General features: G+C 39.0%; 1 protein-coding gene across 5 annotated transcripts in view; it reads right to left on the bottom strand.

The window, feature by feature from the left end:
- Positions 1 to 20,085, bottom strand: part of LOC133125869 (acyl-coenzyme A thioesterase 9, mitochondrial-like) — a 61,903-nt gene extending 41,818 nt beyond the window's left edge. The window contains exons 1-3 of one of the 5 annotated variants that reach the window (XR_009708475.1): positions 19,515 to 19,631; positions 10,466 to 10,560; positions 4,205 to 4,231 (exon numbers count right to left, since the gene is read on the bottom strand). Coding sequence is in view for 4 of the 5 variants with exons in the window: in XM_061237557.1 (XP_061093541.1) it covers positions 4,205 to 4,231; positions 10,466 to 10,560; positions 19,515 to 19,564 (172 nt within the window). In the remaining variant the exon portion in view is untranslated. Of the gene's footprint in view, positions 1 to 4,204; positions 4,232 to 10,465; positions 10,561 to 19,514; positions 19,632 to 19,907 lie in introns of those variants that run through there. The other 4 variants (XM_061237560.1, XM_061237557.1, XM_061237561.1 and 1 more) reach the window with 4 other exon arrangements.
- Positions 20,086 to 22,514: the final 2,429 nt, after the last annotated feature.

The following is a 22,514-nucleotide window of genomic DNA, read 5'->3' as shown; positions in this document are numbered from 1 at the left end:
CCCAAAATGCTCTTTGCATGGCAGCCAATCACCATTGGTGTGTGTGAATGAGTGAATGAAAAGCAACAATTGTACAGTGCTTTGGATAAAATATATATATAAATATATAAATGCTATATAAAATGACCATTTCTACTGTCTGTCCACAGAATTTGGGAAGATGTTGTGCTTTTGTATTGAATGTTGTAATCTCTGCTTGTTCCTTCCTAAGGTCAGGGCTCCCTTGTGAAAGAGATAATGATCTATATGGTTAAATAAAGGAGAAATAAAATAATTAATCTTTTTATTTATTTGCTCCCTTGTGAAAGAGATAATGATCTATATGGTTAAATAAAGGAGAAATAAAATAATTAATCTTTTTATTTATTTATCTGCATGCAGTGAACTCAGAGCATTGTCTGATCATGCAGTATGACTACAGCTGTAGCTTTGCGCTCTTCAGTTGCACTTTTCCCGGTGCATTGTGCTGATTATGACACAGTGCCACATCTGACTAATACCACCACTGCAGTTACAAATGGTAGAGATTCACCATGCGTAACACTTGTATTTATAATGTTTTTGTACACTGGTCAGAATTTTGGGGAGGTAGCACGAAATTCAAGGTGGCCTCTTGATATTGGTCTGGAAAAGGATGCAAAGGCATTTCTAAGGCTCTGGGACTGCAACCACCCACAGTGAGAGCCATTGTCTCCAAACAGAGAACACTTGGCACAGTGGCAAATCTTCCCAGGAGTGGCCATCCTGCCAAAAAAAGGGCACAGCGACAAGCCATGCAGAAAGACTCAAAAGATCCCAGAAAACAGCCAAAGAACTGCAGGCCTCTTTCTTCTCAGCTAAGGTCAGTGTTCATGACTCGACAATAAAGAAAGAGACTGAGCAAAAATTGGATTAATGGGTGAGTAGCAAGCCGGAAACCACTGATAAATAAGAGAACCATCAATGCGCATTTCCAAAAAACAGATGATCCCCAAGGCTTTTGGGATAATGTTCTGAACAGATGAGTCAAAATTAGAATACAAAAAAAAAAAAAAAAAAAACTTTATGACTGCCACAAATGCAGCATTTGACATTAAGGACATCAGATAGAAAACAGTGATGTCAATGATCCAAAACACAAAAGCAAGTCCATATCTGATTGGCTGAAAAGAAACAAAATTAAAGTTGTGAAAAGGCCTAGTCAAAGTACTTGAACCCAATTGAGATCCTGTGGCAGTTTAAGCTAGCAATTTGAATCTAAAAGCAGTACTGAAGAGTAGGCTAAAATTCCTCCAAAGCGACGTGAAAGACTGGTATCAAATTATAGGAACCATTCGGTTGGAGTTATTGCTGCTAAAGGTAATGCAACCAATTATTAAGTTTAAGGGGCCAGTTACTTTTCAACATGGGTGTTTGAGAACTTTTTTCATTAAATGCCTAAAATCATAATAAAAAAGGGCTTTTATCATTTTCTCTTAGTCTAATATTAAGTTTTTTAAAGATCTGAAACCACTCAATGTGACAAATATGCAATAATAGAGGAAATCAGGTCTCAGATGATAATACAGTATGTGTGTGCACACCGGACCCATGTTCAGCAAGCTGCACAGATAGAAATACAGATTGATGTTCCGTATGGTCTCAAAACACAAAGTGCATTTACCGGACAGCCAGGAATACAACAATACAACAATTTTATTTGAATCCATACCATGAATATCCAATCATCATGCATTCTGAGATTCCACAATAACAAGGTGGCATTGTTATGGGTAGAAAGATTCAAAAGACTATTAGTGGAGATGACAGACTGAAATGGCGTTCAATCGGTTATAATCTTGTGGCTATATAAATTTAACGCCATGCAATATCTAAGTTAAAAGACGAGCTGAAATCTTTTTCCTAAATTTAGTCAATTCTTCATAAGCATACAAACACATTTGAAAGTATATATTCCAAAAACATTTCATACTGAAATTTCAATTTCAGAGCATTTTTGTTATAACCTCAATTAATTCCATGCTTGACAGTAGTTATATTGCATATAACTAATATCACATAATTACAGTTACACTGCAGCTGCAAGTATTTGGACAGTGGTACAATTTCAGTTCCTTTGGCTCTCTACTCTGGACTACTAGACATTAGATTTAAAAATAAATAATGAATCCGAGGTTAAAATGCATCCAAAAGGTATTGCCATTACTTGTGTTTGGTTCAACGGTACTTTTGGAGACATATGCCAATTCAAACAAAGGATATTTACTTCAACATACAGTACTGTGCAGAAGTCTTAGGCAGCTGTATAACATTTTGTACAGATAAGATTCTTTCAAAAATAATTCAATGAAAAGTCCTAAATAAACATACTATACATTTTATATTACATTTTAGTAATTTGGCAGAATAGTTAAAAACTGAATCAAATCAATATTTTTTTTGACCACCGTTCGGCGTTAAAACTGCATCACTTCTCTGAGATATGGAACTGCAGGAGAGCATTGGCTAAGGCAATCTGCAGGGAGGTTGTTCCGTGTTGGAGAACTTGCCACAGTTCTTCTGAGACTTTGGTTGGCTCCTTGCTTCTGATCTCAGACAGCCTTGATCAAGTTTTTATGTAAAAAGTAGTCAATTGCTTACAGTAATATGTTACTTATTTTAATTAAATACAAAAATGTCTCTGTAAAATTAAATCTTTTGGAAAATGAATATTTGGAAATCTCAAATGTGTTCTTTTATACTAACACACACACAAAATAAACATATATATATAATAAAGTCTAGGGTGCCCAAGACTTCTGCACAGTACTGCACGTTTCTTCCATGCCTCCTACAAGAAGTGGCAACATTTCAAGAAATCTATGATTTACTTACGTATTTACTTATTTCAGTTTGGTATTCCAACCACAGCATCAATCACCTGGCTGAGTCGATGTCATGCAACACACTTTTTGAGTTGAGACCATACTGAATCACAGACCAGCAAGAGGACAGACCGATGCTTGTGTAGCCATAACAGTTGGAAAAAATGTGAGTAAGAGTAAACTTTGAATTGCATAATTTGAAGTCTGGGAAAATGTCTTAATCTTATCCTTTCTATATTGTGTATCACTGGCATCCAGTATTGAGACTGGTTCCATACTAGCACTCAGTTATAGAACTGAAACACACCGACCCTCAACAGACAATGTATTCACAATGTTTTTGTTCTTGACCAATAATATTCAGTCGATTTTCCTCTAAGTTGTGCTGATCCTACTTTTATGAGTTGTTATTCTCGCAAAAAGAAGAAAGAAGAAAAAGAAGATAAAGTTCAGGTTGAAAGACTGCCTGCCACTACAGCACCTCTTTGTGCAGAAAATACTCTCATTTATACCCAGTTTGCATAGCATTAACATGGCTTTGTGCAGAAAATGCTCTCATTTATACCCAGTTTGCATAGCATAAACAGGATTAGCAGCATTGCGTGATTGTGTAAGCACAGTAGTTACACTATGGAGGCCTGCCGGTTCGATTCCACCCTGGCTGTGTCGAAGTTTCCCTGAGCAAGACACCTAACCCCTAAATGCCCCTGACAAGCTGGTTGGTGCCTAGCATGGCACCCTATCGGCATTGGTGTGAGCGCGTGTATGAATGGGTGAATGAGAAGCATCAATTGTGCAGCGCTTTGGATAAAGGCTCCACATAAATGCCAATCATTTACCATTTAAAGTGTCGGCCCACGTACATACTGCATCTGCTTCTTAGCAAACTTCTATCCAGAGCAACACACAGTAGGCCTATACGAATGAGATAATAACAATATAAACCCTGCAGTCTATCTATTAATTAATCGCACTAGTTTAAAAACCGTATGCTTCATAACAACAGTTCATGGTCAAGCATTGCTGAAAGAGTGATACAAGACATGTGGTCCCAAATAGGACACATGGACATGTTGGAAATATAGCATGCTTTCGGAAAGTGCCAAATCAGTAAGTATATTGCCTCTTGACTCTTATCAGCCAGTCACCACAGATGTCAGTAAATCCAAAAATAGACACTTTAAATAAAACATATAATCAGATTTAAGGGAGAGTTCAGTACATCCAAGAGGACAGAACCCAATGCAGACGTCCAGAGAAGTAAAGCTTAGTGAAGCTGCATGCAAAGCAGGTGCCACCTATGCTGACATTCAACTGCGACAGAATTAAGAAGGATTTATTTTATTTTTTTACCAACACACCATTGGTCACAAGTAAGTGCGGGTTTCCTGTAAAAACACAAAACAAGGTCACCACACCGATGGCACTGGGGCATTTCATCAGAAATCTATCACTTTCTGACCACACCCTTTTGGATTTGAACAGATTTTGTTTTCATGTTAACCTATATGAGAGGGTGGTTTAAAATGTGGTTTGAATAACCAGAATGACCAACCATTCAAAGTGGATCCATATTGGACCCCCCACCCTACCTAAACACCGATATTTATTAATACTGTAAATAAACATTAGTCGTGGAGAGTGGGGTGAGATTAGCCACATCTTTATCGTGAGGGGATGACAATTATGTCTCCAAGTAAGATATGTACATACATATATTTCAGGAAGTTGTCCATCACTGGAAATCACGATTATATCTTGTTATTACATAAAATAGCAATTAAATTAGACTTACCGGCAACCAAGACTCAAACTAGAAGTGTGCTCTTGGCTCAATTAGCCCAGATGAGGGGTACGTTGAGCATGAGGAGAGGATGAGTTGAGCAACATGCTCTGTAAGGTGAGTATAACTTAGATTTATCCTCAAGACCCTTGCTATGTATCCCAGCATCCTGTTGGCCTTTTTACTGCTACAGCACATCAACTAGGACCAGGACGGCTTTGATCAGAAACTATTAAGTCAAATCAGCGCATTCCAATTTTGTACCACCCATAAAGTAATCCTGCCTTATGTTTTTATTTCCCACATGTAGAACTTTATTTAGTATTTTTACTTTAATTTAGTTCATCTCAGTTTAAAGGAATTATATTGTGTAATTCAATCACTTCCTCTTTCACTACAGTATAAAAAAATGAAGTTACAATCATGCAAAATCCCTTCGCCAATCATCAGCTGGTGAAAAGCCAAAGAACTGTCAATTCAAAAGACACAGATGGTAATTGACCATCACAAGTCGGGTAATGCATAAACGGTTAACCATACTTAGCACTGTAAGGGGAATAATGAAAAGGCCAGACTTGAGACGATCAATTACCATCAGTCGGTTTTGAAATGACAGTTTGGCTTTTTCCCCATGCTGATGGGTGACAAATGGAAATACTGCGGTGTAATAGGAAGTGATAGAATAACACTATAGTTCCTTCAGGCAGAGATTCACTAAATTATGCAAATTTGTATTTAACTTTGTTTGATTTTATTTACAGTAATTATGAGGGGTTACTGTAAAATGTATTGGAACAACAAGGCCAATTCCTTTGTTTTTGCAATACACTAAATACATTTGGGGTTGAGATAAAAAAAAAAAAAAAACATTAACACGAGACATTTCAGCTTTTATTTCCTGGTATTTACACTTAGATGTGTTAAACTACTTAGAACATCGCACCTTTGATATCAGATAGATTTTTTGGTGAGCTTATAAGTATTGGAACAGAGAGTATTTAAGTAAATGAAAGTAAATAACACTTAAAGGTACAAAAGATAATTTCAGGCTTCTAACGGTCAAGAGAGGAATAGCAGCAACAACACCACAACACTGTTCATACATCCCCCTTCTCTGTAAACACACTGACATTGAAACGCGATTGACTGTGGCAATTAGGACCAATGTTTAACCAATGAGCTTGCATTATTGTAGTTATACAATGTTTTGGTACAGAGCCTTAACTGTATATTTTGAAACCTGAATTTAAGGACTATAAACACAGGCAGAGGGTGAGTCAACATGTCAGTGGGGATCATCGATAGGAAGGGATTTACAATGGTCTTGTAACAATGTTTTAACACAAAAATCTACTTTTAAAATTGTACCTTTAATATTTGGTAGCATATCCCTTGCTTGCATTACATTACATTACAAGGAATTTAGCAGACACTCTTATCCAGACTGACGTACAACGAAATGCAGATCAAACACAGGAACAAGTGTGAAGAGGAAGGACCCTAGAGGACAGTACGGTCCTAGCGTGACCATACAGATACAGTTGGAACCCTTGAAGAATACATCAACTTACAAAATAGCATACCACGGTTGGCAGCCAGAATACCCAGAGTACAACAATACAATATCTATATATAACTATATATAAATATACAAGGCGAATCATGGTGGTCAGAGACTCTGCTGTTCTGACATCCACAGGAAGGTCATGCAAGCACAAGCCATGACACTTCCTCCACCGTGCTTCACAGATGAGCTTATATGTTTTGGATCATGAGCAGATCTCTTTTTTCTCCACAACTTGGCCATTCCATCACATTGGTAGAGGTTAATCTTGGTCGAATCAGTCCATAAAACTCCTCGCCTTCCAATTCTTACTACTGATGAGTGGTTTGCGTCTTGTGGTATAGCTTCTATATTGCTGCTCTCCTTTGAACAGTCTTCTTTGAACTTGATTGAGACACCTTCCCCCCCTTCCCTGTGGAGATTGTTTGTGATGTCACTGACTGATGTTTTGGGGGTTCTCTTGACAGACAATGTGTCTCTCATCAACTGCTGTTGTTTTCTGAGATCGACCTGTTCAATGTCTGTTGCTCAGTATGTTAGCGGTTTCCGTCTTTTTCAGGACCTTCCAAACAATGCTTGTGCAATGGCTCTCATCAATGTCCCCTCTTTTCTAAGCTTCAAAATGGCTTGCTTTTCTCCCAAAGACAGCTCTCTGGTCTTCATGTTGGTTTATCTTTTCAAACACAAATGCAGTCTTCACAGGCAAATCCCAAGGCTAAAAAAGTAGCACTATTTATTGTTTAACAAATCAATCGAACAGGTCACATCTGGGCAACAAGAAACACTTGTCAGTCACATGTTCTAATAGTTTTGCTCACCTAAAAATTGGGTGGTCTGATAAAAAAGGTGATATGTTCTCAGTTGTTTAAAAAAAAATCAAGATATAAATACCAAGAAATAAAAGCTGAAATAGTATAGCAAAAACAAAGCAATTGACCTTGCTGTTCCAATACTTTTGGAGTGGACTGTAGATTATTATCCGTGTTGTTTAGTATATGCAGCCTTTTTTCTTAATTCTTATCAAAACCCGGAAGTAGTCAACCACCACCATTTTGTTGACATACAGTCAGGTCCATAAATATTGGGACATCGACACAATTCTTATCTTTTTGGCTCTATACACCACCACAATATCTAAAAAAACATATCTTGTTCGTTTCATTTCAAATCCATTGTGGTGGTGTATAGAGCCAAAAAGAGGAGAATTGTGTTGATGTCCCAATATTTATGGACCTGACTGTATAAAAACGTGTTACTAGTCTGGAGCAGTTTACTGACATTAACTACAGTCGACAGTTAACTCGTAAATATGGCAAGCAAAGAGAAGATGCACAGAAAATCGGAATGGCTTCAGTTACCCATTAGATTAATGTGTGTGTGGAGACCATACAAAAATAACTCCAAACCCCATCTCTTTGCATTACATGTTGTAAACACACAGCCATATGTTTCAAACAAGCTAACAATAGACTCACCCTGTTCCGAGCGCCAAGTTAGCTCACAATGTTCCAATTTCAGGACGAATAAATAACAAAATTACAAGCAGATCAGTTGTGGTTATTGTGTGTGTGTAAAGTCTAACACATTTTCCTAAAAACTTTCAGCACACAGTGACATGGTAATGGTGCTCTCCTATGACACTGTGGTGGGGAAGCTGTTGCTAGCGAGAGACTACGAGCCGGGCAGGCTTATATGGCTCATTGCTTGTAAAATTGTTCATGCACGTACATACATCGTTTAAATAGAAGGTATCAGTTTTTCAATAATGTTGAGATTTACCAGATAAAGATTTAATAGAGAGGCGGCACGGATGGTGTGCCGCCTCACAGCAAGGAGGTCCTGGGTTCGAATCCCCGTTGGCCGGGGCCTCTCTGTGTGGAGTTTTCATGTTCTCCCCGTGTTTGCGTGGGTTTCCTCCGGGTACTCCGGATTCCTCCCACAGTCCAAAGACATGCAGGTTAGGCTGATTGGAGAGTCTAAATTGCCCGTAGGTATGAGTGTGTGAGTGAATGGTGTGTGTGCCCTGTGATGGACTGGCGACCTGTCCAGGGTGTATTCCTGCCTTTTGCCCAATGTATGCAGGGATAGGCTTCAGCCCCCCTGCGACCCTGTTCAGGATAAGTGGGTTAGGATAATGAATGAATGAATGAATGAATGAAGATTTAATTTAAGATTTGTCTGAAAAATTGCAGTAGTTGTGCTTCAGGTGGTGTTTGGAACATCGTGATCATGCGTCTGGAACATCGTGAGCTACCATGGTCTTCCGAACACAGGGAAGTTGTGTAGTTCTTCATTTTCTCTAGAATTATCCAAGTGTTTATCCAATTATCCAAGGCCACTTCTTCATGTTCTGTTCTGAACACAGTGAGTCTATGTTATGGTACAGAGCTAATGTTAGAAGTAAATGCAAAAGAAAATGCATAAGTTATCATTAGTTGTACAGATGGAGGATGCTATCACGATTTCATGGATATGTAGATTATTTTAGTTAAAGCCGTAAGGTAGTACAATTACTAAATTTGGCTCTTTCTGGTGGTTAGTTATTCTGGTTATTCACATTTAGACAAGTTTATTAGCGAGATAGCTAGCTAAGTACTGATTGTGTAGCTCTCAAAAGTTTGGCTGATAGCCATCTGCTTCATTTGCTTGTGAAGTTGTTCGTGGTGGATTTTCTGGATTCTGATAATGTTAGTGTCGCTAAATCTTGCTAGTTTGTGATCTGATTTTTCTGGTAAGATTACATGTGATCTAAAGTGGTCTGAACGCACTTTGATGTGCAAGAACTTGATAAATTCTTATCTTGGCTTATTGCAGTTGTTGCTACATGCATGTATTGCACAGAATACCATTTTAGCTAGCTCTAGACTACAGTATCTGCTGGAGGTAGCGATCTAAACTCACAAAGCAAGATTGCTGCACTGAATAAAACCCGCAGCAACTTTTTACTTCCATGTTCCTGATTTCAGAGTTTCATTCAGCGCAGTTACAGTAACTCCGTGATCCCGCTTCACGAAATACCCCCTGAATGCTACAGTCATCTGATTTTTTATCCACCATATACAGTTATAGATTTTTGCTTCTATGTCAACAAAATGGTGGCGGCATGTCAATTATGAAAATCGAATACCATCTACACATTTAAAGTATTCAACAGGTGGTTTGTATCTCATGGGAGGTCTTCAAGTCTGTTTTCTCCATGGTCCAAACTGGATGTAATGTCTGTGCATGAAGGGCTACTGCGATACAAACTTATGGTGTGTTTCAATGATCTTACTGGTGGCTGTTGTTACATACTATATACTTGTAATATCTTAGTAAATTGTTTGTTGTTGTGAATTCTTACAATGTCCAGCTTTTGATGTCATAGAAAGAAGCTTTGGTTCCAAACAATATTCAGTAATATTTAACTTAATATTTCAGTTAGCCTATTGCTAAAAGCTGAGTGTAGTATGAATTGATGGCCTGCAGAAAAACTTCAAAAATATGTATTTTTCCACATCCAATATCTTAAGGCCGCATTTACACTGCCTGGAAAAAGTGACCCAATTCCGATTTTTTGCTCACGTGGCACAAATTGGATATGTATTATGAATGTGTAAACAGGAAAAAAAGCACATGGAATCGAATAATCAGTTTCAAGCCACAATAATACATGGAAATAAATGGCAAGTGGCATAACTACTCTCCACTGAAAAAAAGGCTCAGGCCAGAGGACACCTGCGGAGGTTACCAGCCTTTTAAGCCTTTAGGGGAAGAGTCGGAGAGCCTTGGCGATAACCGCTTGCACAACATGTTTCCACAAGAGTTTGAATTATTATTTTGAATTTGTTTGCATCCATAGCAAATACTGAAAAATTTTCGGCTGCTTATTTACTTTTGTTTCGGTAACCAAACCCTCATATAAGCATGCAAGTGTAAACACAGGTATCAGATATAGGTCACTTTTAAAAGTAGATGTAAACAGGTGGTCAAAAAAAACTGGATATTGGCAAAAAATCTGAAACTGGGCATCAAGACCTGCAGTACAAATGCGACCTGCAGTGAAGCAGCATGTCATTTTTTTTAAAAATTTTTATTCAGGGTAGTTTTCCATTTTGGAAAATGGAAAAATGGAGTTCAGGAAAATGTGCTTGATGCAGTCTCTCTGGACCAGGTGTCGACAAGCCCTCCCCAAAATATATTTTCGTAGGGAAACATTGCTGTGCGTAGTAAAGTGTCACCAAGGAGTAGAGCAGCAGCTATTATCCTTCTGATCTTTCTAAGTCACGGATTTACCTTCTGCCATGTCAGGGGCCTTTCCCTGTAAGATTCTGGACCCAAGGCACAGGGTCCGGGTCATCAAGGAAGAGGCCGTTCTTACCAACCGTAATCTGATGAGACAAAGGCATTTTTGTGACAGAGTGACATTTAAATGTGGCTGGCTACATGTAGCAGGGGGAATGAAAGGTGCAGGAAACAGAAATCCAAGAATTATTTGCTGATCTGTTGTTTTAATTATTTTCTTGCATTCACAAAATAAATATCAGAAATTATTCCTGCAAAGAAAATGTTGAAAAGAAAATTGCTCTGGGTGTGATTGCAACGGCATTATTGGTCAAGCTCAATTTTATAATCATCAGTGCTTCAAGCGTAATATTCTTTAGTCATCATTATCTGTTCTATTGGGAATGCATGACGATACACCTTTTTTGCTTTTTTGACTAGAGCTAGCTAACTTAGCTTAGGGAGAAAATATTCAGCGATAAAGAACATCCAAAACATTAGCCACATTGGATTTATTACAGATATTTTCTTTAAACGAGGGGGGTAGGACCCAAAATGAGTGTTATATCTGTCCCATTAAAGCAGGGAAACCCCTGAACAAATAGTCTGGCACAATTTCCTGTCTACTTTCAGATTATGAACAATTTTGATAATAGTGCTCAGAAAACTCAGTATTTTGTGGCTTACTACAACAGCACCACTTGGTAGACGAGTAGATATTTTGGTTAAGAACAGCCACAAGGAAGTCAAATAGATAATTTATTTTAGAAAATCATACAATGCCAAGTTGGGGCCTGGCCAGAAAATTACCAAAAAGTGTTGCATATTCAACCAAGATGGAGTTACTGCTATGCCTTGGCATGTTTTGATTATTCCAAAGAGAAGCTTAATTCACAATAAAACACAAACAATCACAAACAAAATTAAGTCAAATAGATCATTCATTAAAAAATATACAATGCTAAAGTTGGGTCTGGCCTGAAACAACCTATGTACCAAAATTTGAGTTACTGTAATGCATTTGCATGTTTTGATCGGTTAAAACAGGACCTGAATTTACAGGAACATTTACACTCACAAGTAGCAGTGTTCGGTGTGAGCTCCCGCAATTTCATTGCAAAATATTGCAGAATTTCACATCTGATTCAGCCTAAATTGACACAAAACACCATCAGCACTTCTGGGCCAAAACTTTTGTGAAAATGGCTTCTGAAATTGCTGAAAAGAAGAGCGTGGCTAGCAAAGCTGACAAAGCACAAGACAGCGGTACAGAGACAACTGAGACTGAACTCCAACGATGACCAAAGCCATTGCCACTATTACGGGATTACAAAAATTGGAGATATTACAAAATAATTGCACACGTGTTTGATTCATGCTGTGACAGGATTATAGCCTTGCATTTCCCCTAAAACGTATAGCCTAGATTTTAAGCCTAACAGACACCATATCAGAAAACATCATACTTCCCAATATGCATTTTAACATGTTGGGCAGAGGTAATTACAGTATAAGCCAATCTTTGAAGTAGCCCTACATCTTTCTCAATGGCCTACGACATGCTGTAGATCATAAATTGTCATAGAATGTACTGATATAATGTAACCCATTCATTGTTCAGGAAATAAGACACTTTGAAATTTCCATTAAACCAAGGAAGACCAAGTGAGTAATGCTCTTTACCAGCAGAGCCATGGGATACATAACAACGCACAAATCAAATAACAAAATACAGAGAAAGAAGAATCACAATCACACAATGACAAGATTGTTGACTTATGTGTTCTCATTCATCAAACTATTATGGATTACTTTATTTTTTTTTTGTATTTGTATTATTTTATGTTACAGATTGTATTCTTATTTGTTTGATTTAAGCTCTCATTATGTTATGTGCACTTTTGATATCGTGAATTGACGTGACTACCTATGGGACTCTTAATTTGACCCCTATTGAGTACAGGAACTAATATTTGGTGCCTATATAAGCCCACGTATTTTGTATACCACTGACACTGATACACTGCCGGTGCTGTGAGAGTAAATCATGTCAATAAAGACTACTTATAAATTGAACTAATCTGCGTGAATTCTCATTTTCATGGATGGATAACAGAAACATTTAATTAATCAAAATGGATCCAGATGAAGGAACCTTAACAGGTTATGGGCCCAGACGCGCAAACGTTTCTGGAGGGAGATGGCAAAGGTTAGTCTTCGATGGCGACGAAAATAACTACGAACTTTGGGAAGTAAAATTCCTCGGGCATCTTAGAATAATGGGTTTGAAAGAAACGATCCTGTCCACTGAGGATGTCAACCAAGAAAAGAATGAGGACTGCTACGTCAAATTTATCCAGTTTCTCGACGACAAAAGCCTTTCACTGGTGATGCGAGAGGCAACGGATGACGGGAGGAAAGCTCTCCAAATACTTCAAAATCACTATGCCAGTCAGGGTAAGCCCAGAATTATCGCCCTGTATACCGAACTAACTTCACTAAAGAAAGAATGTGACAAGACCATAACAGACTACATTATTCGAGCTGAGAAGACAGTGACATCTTTAAGAAATGCAAAAGAAGTGATTAGTGATGGACTGATTATAGCCATGATTCTGAAGGGCCTTCCAGAATCATACAAACCTTTTGCAATTCATACGACACAGAGCAGCGAAGAATTAACGTTTGTCCAGTTCAAATGCAGACTACGAAGCTACGAAGAGACAGAAAAATTTGACGGTAAAAATAAATCGGACAATGTGATGAGAGTGGACATATCATCCGTCACCTGCTATGGATGTGGAAACCGCGGTCATATTGCGCGTGACTGCCGCCAAAAAGGAATACCTAAGTGGTGCAGTTACCATAGGAGTTCAACACACAGTGAGGAGACATGCAGGAGAAAGAACAAGTACAAGCATGAGGCAAAACAAACAGCAGAAAGACAAGGGGAACATGAAAATGAATAAAACTTTTGTGTTCAAGGTCAGTCAAACGTTTCTCACAGACAACATTAAAAGAAATGGACTAATGGTAGACTGTGGAGCAACTTCCCACATCATAACAGAGAGAAACTGCTTCACAAAATTTGATGAGAGCTTGAAGAGAGGCGATGCAGAGGCGCTACTGCTGGACGTGGAGGGGAGATGCGTCAGGGTCACATTGAAGAAGGCCTTGTTCATTCCATCATACCCACCGAGCCTCATCTCAGTGAGAGCGGTCACAACCGACGGAGTCAAGGTCATCTTCAGACAAGGACAGAATGAACTGATAAACAAGGATGGGACTGTGTTTCGCATAGAAGAGCATGAGGGACTGTACTACTTGAAAACGGTAAATAACCATAAACAATGTGTTGATGCGTCAGTTAATGACATGATGTCCCGAGACAAAGTGAGCCTAGCTTGTGATGTTAAAACGTGGCATGAGATCATGGGACACTGTAATGTTGATGATGTATTGTACTGCAATGTTTGTACTGACGGGAAGTTCATCAACAGCAGAAATAGGAAAGCTGACCCAAAGGCTGGTGAGGCTCTAGAGTTAGTACACACTGACTTAGCAGGTCCCATTGATCCAACATCTAAAGAGCGACATAAATATGCAATCTCATTTACAGATGATTTTTCAGGGGCAATATCTGTTTACTTCCTTAAAAACAAGAGTGATACAACTCTAGCTACAGAAAAGTTCCTTGCAGACAGTGCACCATACGGTAGAGTCAAATGCATAAGATCAGATAACGGCACAGAATACACAGGCAATGCATTTCAATCACTTTTATGAGAAAAGGGCATAAGATATGAAACATCATCCCCTTACTCTCCTCATCAAAATGGTACGGCTGAGAGACAATGGCGAACCATCTTTGAAATGGGAAGGTGCCTGTTAATGGGGGCGGCCTGTAGTGTAGTGGTTAAGGTGAATGACTGGGACACCCAAGGTCGGTGGTTCTAATCCCGGTGTAGCCACAATAAGATCCGCACAGCCACTGGGCCCTTGAGCAAGGCCCTTAACCCTGCATTGCTCCAGGGGAGGATTGTCTCCTGCTTAGTCTAATCAACTGTACGTCGCTCTGGATAAGAGCGTCTGCCAAATGCCAATAATGTAATGTAATGTAATGTTAATAGAGAAGGGATTGCCAAAAGTTCTGTGGCCGTATGCCGTCCAGTCTGCAGCTCACAATCGAAACAGATGCTATAATGACAGAATTAAGAGTACACCCTACTTCATGGTGACAGGAAGAAAGCCAAACCTTTCTAAAATGTGGATTTTTGGATCAGACTGCCATACAGTGGGGCAAAAAAGTATTTAGTCAGCCACCAATTGTGCAAGTTCTCCCACTTAAAAAGATGAGAGAGGCCTGTAATTTTCATCATAGGTACACTTCAACTATGAGAGACAGAATGGGGGGAAAGAATCCAGGAAATCACATTGTAGGATTTTTAATACATTAATTGGTAAATTCCTCGGTAAAATAAGTATTTGGTCACCTACAAACAAGCAAGATTTCTGGCTCTCACAGACCTGTAACTTCTTCTTGAAGAGGCTCCTCTGTCCTCCACTCGTTACCTGTATTAATGGCACCTGTTTGAACTCGTTATCAGTATAAAAGACACCTGTCCACAACCTCAAACAGTCACACTCCAAACTCCACTATGGCCAAGACCAAAGAGCTGTCAAAGGACACCAGAAACAAAATGGTAGACCTGCACCAGGCTGGGAAGCCTGAATCTGCAATAGGTAAGCAGCTTGGTGTGAAGAAATCAACTGTGGGAGCAATTATTAGAAAATGGAAGACATACAAGACCACTGATAATCTCCCTCGATCTGGGGCTCCACGCAAGATCTCACCCGTGGGGTCAAAATGATCACAAGAACGGTGAGCAAAAATCCCAGAACCACACGGGGGGACCTAGTGAATGACCTGCAGAGAGCTGGGACCAAAGTAACAAAGGCTACCATCAGTAACACACTACGCCCCCAGGGACTCAAATCCTGCAGTGCCAGACGTGTCCCTCTGCTTAAGCCAGTACATGTCCAGGCCCGTCTGAAGTTTGCTAGAGAGCATTTGGATGATCCAGAAGAAGATTGGGAGAATGTCATATGGTCAGATGAAACCAAAATAGAACTTTTTGGTAAAACCTCAACTTGTCGTGTTTGGAGGAGAAAGAATGCTGAGTTGCATCCAAAGAACACCATACCTACTGTGAAGCATGGGGGTGGAAACATCATGCTTTGGGGCTGTTTTTCTGCAAAGGGACCAGGACGACTGATCCGTGTAAAGGAAAGAATGAATGGGGCCATGTATCGTGAGATTTTGAGTGAAAACCTCCTTCCATCAGCAAGGGTATTGAAGATGAAACATGGCTGGGTCTTTCAGCATGACAATGATCCCAAACACACCGCCCGGGCAATGAAGGAGTGGCTTTGTAAGAAGCATTTCAAGGTCCTGGAGTGGCCTAGCCAGTCTCCAGATCTCAACCCCATAGAAAATCTTTGGAGGGAGTTGAAAGTCCGTGTTGCCCAGCGACAGCCCCAAAACATCACTGCTCTAGAGGAGATCTGCATGGAGGAATGGGCCAAAATACCAGCAACAGTGTGTGAAAACCTTGTGAAGACTTACAGAAAATGTTTGACCTCTGTCATTGCCAACAAAGGGTATATAACAAAGTATTGAGATGAACTTTTGTTATTGACCAAATACTTATTTTCCACCATAATTTGCAAAAAAATTCTTTAAAAATCAGACAATGTGATTTTCTGGATTTTTTTTTTCTCATTTTGTCTCTCATAGTTGAGGTATACCTATGATGAAAATTACAGGCCTCTCATCTTTCTAAGTGGGAGAACTTGCACAATTGGTGGCTGACTAAATACTTTTTTGCCCCACTGTACAAACACAACCATAAGAAATTGGATCCTAAGTGTTAGAAAGGGATATTTGTAGGCTACAGTAAGAATAGCCCGGCTTATCTGGTGTACAACCCACAGACAAGAAACATTTTAAAACACAGACTGGTGAAATTCATTAGGAAGAACAGTGCTGAACAGCAGACACAAACTGATGAAAATGAGTTAGAAATCCAGGACTACAGTGACAGCAAAACGGATAGTGAGAACAGTGAGGGTGTTTTACAACGTGAAGGAAGCACAGAGGACCAGATCCCAGATGCAAACAAGGAGAGTGCTGAGAACAGAGGTGTCAGAACCTGATGAAACTGTGGAAAAAGTAGCCATAGAAGATGAGAAAAACAATGCAGGACCATCTGCAACAGTTAGTCAGAATCATTACTACTCAAAAAGGGAAAGGAAAGCCCCAAGGTATTTAGAAGACTATGCAACATGCTCTAAAGATGATGTGACCAACGTGAGTATTGATTATTGTTACAGGGCAGTATGTGGAGTTCCCCAAACCTATAGAGAGGCCCTTATGTCACCTGAGGCTCCCAGATGGGAACGTGCTATGAAGGAAGAGATGGACTCACTTAAAGAAAATGACACATTTGAACTGACACCTGTACCAGAGGACAGAAAGACAGTGGGGGGAAGATGGGTATATGCTCTATGCAGACACAGGAAAGATCTTCAAGGCTAGGTATGTTACTAAGGGATACAACCAGACTGAAGGCATAGACTACCACAAAACTTTTTCCCCCACAGCAAATCTCACCTCAATACGAGCATTAATGCAAATAGCTGCTCAGAACCACTTCCTTGTTCATCAGATGGACATGAAAACAGCATATTTACATGCTCCGATAGAGGAAGACATATACTTAGAGCAACCAGAGGGTTTTGAAAAGACATCAGAGACAGGGGCTAAATTAGTATGCAAGTTGAAGAAATCCCTGTATGGTCTAAAGCAGTCTGGGGGGAATTGGTAAAAACTTCTGAATGACCACATGGAACAAAATGGCTTTGAGAAAAATCAGTCTGATCACTGTGTGTACAGAAAACAGATTGAAAATGAAACGATCATAGTGATTATCTGGGTAGATGACTTGATCATTGCAGCCAGCAGTAAGGATTACCTCACCAGATTTAAAGAAACAATGAAGTCCCAGTTTAGCATGAAGGACCTAGGAAGAATCTCATACTTCCTGGGCATTTAGTTTGAGCAGGAGGAGGGAGAAATTAAAATGAATCAGAAAAAGGACATCATTAATATGCTTTGGAATGTCTAACTGTAAACCAAGAGCTACCCCAAGCGAACTTAAAGTGGAGTCTAACAGAAATGAGGAAGAAAACAACAATGAGATTGAAAACCCCAAAGATTATCGTGTTGGTAGCCTAATATATGCAACGACGTGTACCAGACCAGACATTAGCTGGATAGTCAGTAAACTGTCACAATGTCTAGCAGAGCCTAAAACACAAGACTTAGTGGCAGCTAAACATGTCATGAGATACCTAAAGGGTACAGTCGATTATGAGATAAGTTTCAAGAAAACAAATGAGGCTTTGAGACTAATAGCATTCAGTGACTCTGATTGGGCATCTTCTGTAGAGGATAGACGTAGCATTACAGGGTACTGTTTCAGCCTGACAAAACAAGGCCCTGCAATTTCCTGGAAGTCTAAGAAACAGCCAACAGTGGCACTGTCTACCTGCGAGGCTGAATATATTGCTCTAGCAAACACTACTCAGGAAAGCATGTACCTAACTCAGTTACTAAATGGTATGGACCATTGTGGCTATATTTGTACCAAGATCTATGGTGACAATCAGGGGGCCATCGCACTGAGTAAGAATCCAGTGAATAGATCAAGGTCCAAGCACATTGATGTAAAATACCACTTCATCCGTGATGCACTCAGTGAGGGACGAATACATGTTGAGTACTGTCCAACAGAAGATATGGTTGCAGACATATTGACAAAGCCTGTATCTAAAATAAGAATTGTCAAGTTCAAAAGTTTCCTGTTTGGAAACTAAATGTGTAAATATCTCACTGTAAATGGCTTGAGATGATGAGAACAAGTGGGGGTGTTATGTGTTCTCATTCATCAAACTATTTTGGATTACTTTATTTTTTTTGTATTTGTATTATTTTATGTTACAGATTGTATTCTTATTTGTTTGATTTAAGCTCTCATTATGTTATGTGCACTTTTGATATCGTGAATTGACGTGACACATAGGCCTACCTATGGGACTCTTAATTTGACCCATATTGAGTATAGGAACTAATATTTGGTGCCTATATAAGCCCACGTATTTTGTATACCACTGATACTGGTGCACTGCCGGTGCTGTGAGAGTAAATCATGTCAATAAAGACTACTTATAAATTGAACTAATCTGCGTGAATTCTCATTTTCATGGATGGATAACACAAACATTTCATTCATCAAAATGGATCCAGATGAAGGAACCTTAACAAAGATAATGGTAACAAGAAGTGGACAATAACGGGAAGAAAAACGGAATATATTACGAGAAACAAGAGCGTGTATCCGGCAAGACCTAGTTGAAAATAATTCTAGAATCCTCCACGTTATTTGAGGTTATGAGCATCGTAATGAAGCTGCTTAATCCAGTAATGTATTCATAAAACGGATCTGAAGTAATGTAGCATGACCCTGAGAGCGAGTAGGCTAAGCTAACTGATCTAAAACATTAGACTGAAAAGCATTACACGCTTATTTAATAGTGCCCTGTAAATAAACGGCGTGAACCGATAATGTCACTCGTTGTAAATCCAGTTTCGGAGACAATAGCGTTACCGCTAGGGCATTTTACACGGTAATAAGGAATTCTAGGACAGCCCGAGCATGAAGTACCTGAGCCTCAAAGTGTCTTTTTTTTTAAATCTAAAGTTTGACCTAAAGGGGTTACTATAGTCTTCTTTTTTGAAAAACTACTCGACACAACTTCCGCCGTGTAAATACATTTGTAGGCTACATTTGCGGGCCAGACACACTTCACGTTAAAAATAATTTAAGGACCTCGTGTGTCGAATGTGCTGCGACCCAAACGAAGATGGCAATTCACTTGAATGCACAAAAAATAAACTGGCCCAGTAAAACATCTAATAAAAATAAATAATAATAAAAACCTCCAATTAGGATTTTTTCGTCTTTGTAGACCGGCCTGAGACCGGATCATCCGCACCCGACCACACCTTAAATCTGCATTCCAGATGGATTTATGTTTGTGTTACTAATGCTCTGTTTCTTTCACTCGAAAAATATGGGTTGGGCGTGACAACGTAATGTCGCGCTGAAGAAAAAAAAATTAGTTAGCTATAGCGACTGGCATCGCACGAGTTAACGTCAATGTGGTGAGTAATAGCCAATTTTCTATGGAGATAGCTAACTAGTGGGTATTCTTTTTAAAATAAGTTGAAGTAATATACTAGCCAGTCAACAGCACACTCAGTGCCACAGACAACAGCGGAGCAAATGCAACTGATAGTGACAGTTCACGTCAGTTAACGAGTGTAACTCACCTTGATAACAGCATGTCCTCGGTTAACGTTACAGCAAAGTGACGGAGGAAACAAAAAATACGGCAAACTAACTTACTCAACACGTGTAATCGAAAATAAGTAGCAACCGAATTGATGGAGAGCTAGCTACTTCCAACAAACACACATCCACCTCGGTGAAGCTGGCGACGATTGGATACTTCCGGTTTGCATTTATCAAAATAAAAGTTCTGTAAAAACAATTTTTAAAATTCTGAACTGCAATTTTGTCGTTTTGTTTTAATTAATACACAATATAATTGTGATGTAATTGCAGAGCATATAAGATTGTACACTCATTTCTATAAAACCTATTTGCCAGCATTGTTGTTGCATTTCACGTGGCCCAATAATAAATGGTCTTACACTGTTAGTTCATAGATGGTTACTGCAAAAAGTACTGGAACATGTAACTGATAAATTGTTCTGAATGTCTACTCTTGGTTTTAGTCTTGGGTTTTACCTGTGAAGACTGCATTTGTATTAGAAAAGATAAACCAACATGAAGAGCAGAGAGTTGTCTTTGAAAGAAAAGGAAGCCATTTTGAAGCTTAGAAAAGCTGAGAAATCGATCAGAGCCATTGCACAAGCATTGGGGATAGCTTGTAGAACAACTGAAAAAGAATGAAACCGCTGGCGTACTGAGCAATAGACATCGAACAGGTCGACCAAGGAAAACAACAGCAGTTGATGAATATTGCGAGAGCTATGAAGAAAAAAAAACACAAAACATCAGTCAGTGACACCACAAACAATATCCACAAGGTGAAGGTATCTCAATCAAACGTTCGAAGATGACCTAGAGAGCAACATTATAGAGGCTGTACCACAAGATGTAAACCACTCATCAGTAGTTTCAATGTCAGCCCATTGACAGAGAATGGGTGGGATAAACATTGCTGTGGTTTGAGCATGTTTGTTGCTGCAATTCCTCTCTTGACCATTAGAAGTCTGAAATTACCTATTGTACCTTTAATGATGTAACTCATGAAGGTAGCAGCGGGATTAATTCAGAAACATTCTGTCTGCCAACTTACAGAGAAATGTGTGCATTAATTAATTGGGAGGAACTTCATCATGCAGCAAGACAATGACCAAAAACACACTGCCAACACAACAAAGGACTTCATTAGGGAGGAAAAAGTGGAAGGTTTTAGACTGGCCAAGTCAATCACCAGACCTTAACCAAATTGAGCATGCATTTCACCTGAAGAGATGATTGAAGGGAAAAAACCCCTGAAACAAAGAATAATTGGTGATGTCAATGTGTTTCAGTCTTGAGCAGTTATTGCAAGCAAGGGATATACTACCAAATATTAAGTGTTATTTACTTAAATACTTTCTGTTCCAACACTTTTGTTCACCTAAAAAATGTTTGGTCTGATACCAGGTGCTATGTTCTAAGTAGTTTAACGCATCTAGGTGTAAATACCAGGAAATAAAAGTTGAAATTCTGAAGTCTTATCTTGTGTTCATCTTTTCATCTCAACCCCAAATGTATTCAGTGTATTGCAAAAACAAAGGAAATGGCCTTGCTGTTCCAATACTTTTTGAAGGGACTGTATATCTGTCCATCATACTTCCCAACTGGAGCCATTGTGCCCAGGGTGTGTATCCAGAAAGGGTCTCTTCTTCCTCTTCTTCCAAGATGGACTGATTCAATGCCTATACATGTGAAACCTTGAATGTTGTGGTTTGCTTCAATAAAGTGTTTACCTACAGCTGAATTGAGAGCATTTCTTCTAATGCAGCTCTTTTCTTCTGACAGTCTTTAATGGTGTGGATGTCTAAGTATCCAATTGAACATGGGCAAAAGAGAAAATAAATTACATTCTTGGAGTTACATGTCATACGGGTCTTAATTTGGAATCGTTTACCAGTTTGTGGGTTTGTAACAGAGCTTGTAACTAAATTCTTACTATATGAAAAAAGAGGGGGGTGTAAAGTTTTCTGTAAGCTTGGGATCGGTTGTGAAAATATGCCAGTGTTGTTGAATAATCACTTAATCTGGTTACTTTCAAGGCCATATGTTAGGGGACAAATCACTATGAATGATTTATTTTCTTTTGGTTTGTCCTGTCTTTTTAATCTTACAGAATCAACTTTTTGTTTTGCACAAATCATCCATGACTCTGGGTAGCCTCAAAATGCTCAATCATGTTGAATGCTTTATCAAAATGTTTTTCATAGTTTTCATTTCTGTTTGAAATTCTGTTCACTCGACTGAGTTGACTTGAGGGGTAAACCTTTTTTCACGGTGATGTGCTAGAAGTGGAATATTTTTATCTTTTGGTTTTCTATGTAGTCGTGCTGAGTTTTAGAAAAAATCTAAAAACCTACACTGCCTGACCAAATAAAAGTTGCACACTGTAATATTTTGTTGGACTGCCTTTGGCTTTGATTACGGTGCGCATTTGCCATTGCATTATTTTGACAACCTTATGCAACGTCACAACATTTATTTCCATCCAGAGTTGCATTCATTTTTGGTCAAACAATACCATAAATCCCAAAGACTTTCAATGGGGTTAATGTTAATGTTAATGTGGTGGCCAATTCATGTGTGAAAATGATTCCAATCGATCTGGA

This window comes from Conger conger, chromosome 4 (genome assembly GCF_963514075.1).
Source record: "Conger conger chromosome 4, fConCon1.1, whole genome shotgun sequence".
Classification (NCBI taxonomy): domain Eukaryota; kingdom Metazoa; phylum Chordata; class Actinopteri; order Anguilliformes; family Congridae; genus Conger; species Conger conger.
Note: the sequence above shows the minus strand (reverse complement) of the source record. Positions and strands in the feature narration are given on the sequence as shown.